This window comes from Pygoscelis adeliae, unplaced genomic scaffold (genome assembly GCF_000699105.1).
Source record: "Pygoscelis adeliae isolate BGI_AS28 unplaced genomic scaffold, ASM69910v1 Scaffold436, whole genome shotgun sequence".
Classification (NCBI taxonomy): Eukaryota; Metazoa; Chordata; class Aves; order Sphenisciformes; family Spheniscidae; genus Pygoscelis; species Pygoscelis adeliae.
The window spans coordinates 53,790-55,805 of NW_008825051.1; the positions used below are offsets into that span (position 1 = coordinate 53,790).

At 59.9% G+C, this 2,016-nt stretch overlaps 1 protein-coding gene across 1 annotated transcript in view; it reads left to right on the top strand.

The window, feature by feature from the left end:
- FAM129B (family with sequence similarity 129, member B) overlaps positions 1-2,016 on the top strand; it is a 45,993-nt gene that overhangs the window by 31,365 nt on the left and 12,612 nt on the right. Inside the window, exon 3 of the mRNA XM_009326376.1 lies at positions 5-191. Coding sequence (XP_009324651.1) covers positions 5-191 — 187 coding nt within the window. The remainder of the gene's footprint in view (positions 1-4; positions 192-2,016) is intronic.

Here is a 2,016-nt window from a genome sequence, read left to right on the forward strand (position 1 = left end):
GCAGAGAGGAGACCCCTGAATCCAGCCCCTGCCTAACGCGGCTGTGCTCTCCCATTGCAGAGAAGACGGGGAAGGTGCTGGGGGAGTTTTGCCGGTGCTACAAGGAGCAGTACGGCGTAGCTCTCTTCAACAGCGTCCGCTATGAGATCGAAGGCAACGGAGGGCCACAGGCCCAGCTGCTCCACCGCAAGGTAAGAGTCCGGCTCCGCGCGAGGAGCCTGGAGCCGGCGGGGAGCTCCATCCCTGTGCCCAGTGAGCACGGACCGATGTCCTCCCCAAAGCCCGGGCACATCCCCTCTCCCCATTCCACCCTGCCGGGGTGGAATGTAGTCCCCGTGCCACTGGTCCAGCCCATCCCCCGGCACTGTGCACCGTCCGTGCTGCATGTGGGGCTCCCTGGGATGGTTTTCTTTCCCAACCCATGCAACGAGCAGGGGCAAGGCTGGCTTTTGGCTGCAGGTCTTGTGGATGCCTGTGCTTGATGCCAGGGCTGGCAGGAGCTCGTGGGACCAGTGAAGCCTCAAGCAGGACATGCCAGGCTGTTGTCCTCCCGCTCCTGGGTGCGAGCGATGCTCCAGCCCAGGCAAAAGCCCAGGGAGGGGTAGGAAACCCCTGGCAGGTGTCCCTGACCCCATGGGGGAAGAGGAGGTGGCTCCGAGTCTGATCTCCAGCAGCCATGTGTCTCCTGCCTGGCAAAAGGTCTCCAAGCATCCCCCCTTGTTGCTTGAGGCTCTGGCACCCGGGGACGGATCCTGCCCTCCCCTCCCACCTCCAAAGGCAGATGCACGTCAGCCGGGGCTTCTCGCCGGCAGACAGGGTTTGGGGTTCCTCTCTGGCCGGGTCGGTGGAGCTGCTGACCTGTGGGTGCTCCTTGAAAGCAAGAGAAGATGTAATTGCACATGGGGACGGGCTTCTGCTTTTGTCTGAGGCTTTTTAAAGAAATCTAGAGACTGCATTCATGAGACCAGACTTGAGCCCTGGGTGCTCACAGCGGCTGTCCTTCTGGCTCACTCACGAAGGTTACATCTTGCCCAGGCACCTGGACGTGCCCCATCTCCTCTGAAAGCTGCCTGGGTGCTGGGTCTGCTGAGCAAAATAAAGGCGTGGAGGTTCCTGGGCAGGAGCTGGGCGCCCGGCATCCTTGGCATGGCGTCCCTTGGGTTCTTTGCAATTTGGCAGATGCCATCAGCCCCCTGGGGGGTACCTCCCTCCCAAGGTTGGTTGCTTCATTAAAAAGCTCCAGCAAGCAGCCCAGGAATGTCTGAGGAACGGCGGCGAGGCAGGGAGGTCAGGGACTCCGTGCAAGTCTTCTAAAACACCAGTATATAAATAGCACATTCCTCTTGCGCGATGCCCCGTCTGCTGCCCATCCTCTGCCAGGGCACAGGCAGAGCCTCAGGCCGGGATGTAGCAGGGCTCCAAACACCGCGGGGACCTGTGTGTCTGTGGGGTGGCTCTGCAAGGAGCTGGGGAGAGCATCTCCTCCGGCTGGGCTTTGCGCTCCCCAAATATGCCAAAAAAAGTTGTGGATGTCAAGAAGATGCAGGATAGCATCCTCCCTGTCCTGGGGCAGGTCCAGCTGGAATCTGGCATTTGTTTTTTTTAATTTATATTTATTTTTTACCTTATATTTTGCCATCTCTGTGGGGATGTGGTGCTCAGAGGCAGCTCCCGCAGTGATACCGGGGCCTGGAGGCCTTCCTGAGCAGAGGGGGACAGCTAGGCTGTGGTCTGAATTGTGGCTCAGTCGCCTGAAATGCCAGCAAGGAGCAGCAGCGATGAGAACAAGGAATAAATGTTTCTGTCTTTGGTTTCTCCAGCAGCCCAGGCGTCCCCAGCCAGCGGTGGGGACAGCGCACGTCGTGGCCTTGGTCCGACATCCTCACGTGCCCCTGAAAACCAGTCCCTGAGCATCCTCTCTTCTCATAACACCCCCTCCTGCCTCTCCCGGACGAGCCCCAAAGCTGACGTATCCAGACCCAGGTCTCGCTCCCCCCGGCAGGGATGCCGGCATTG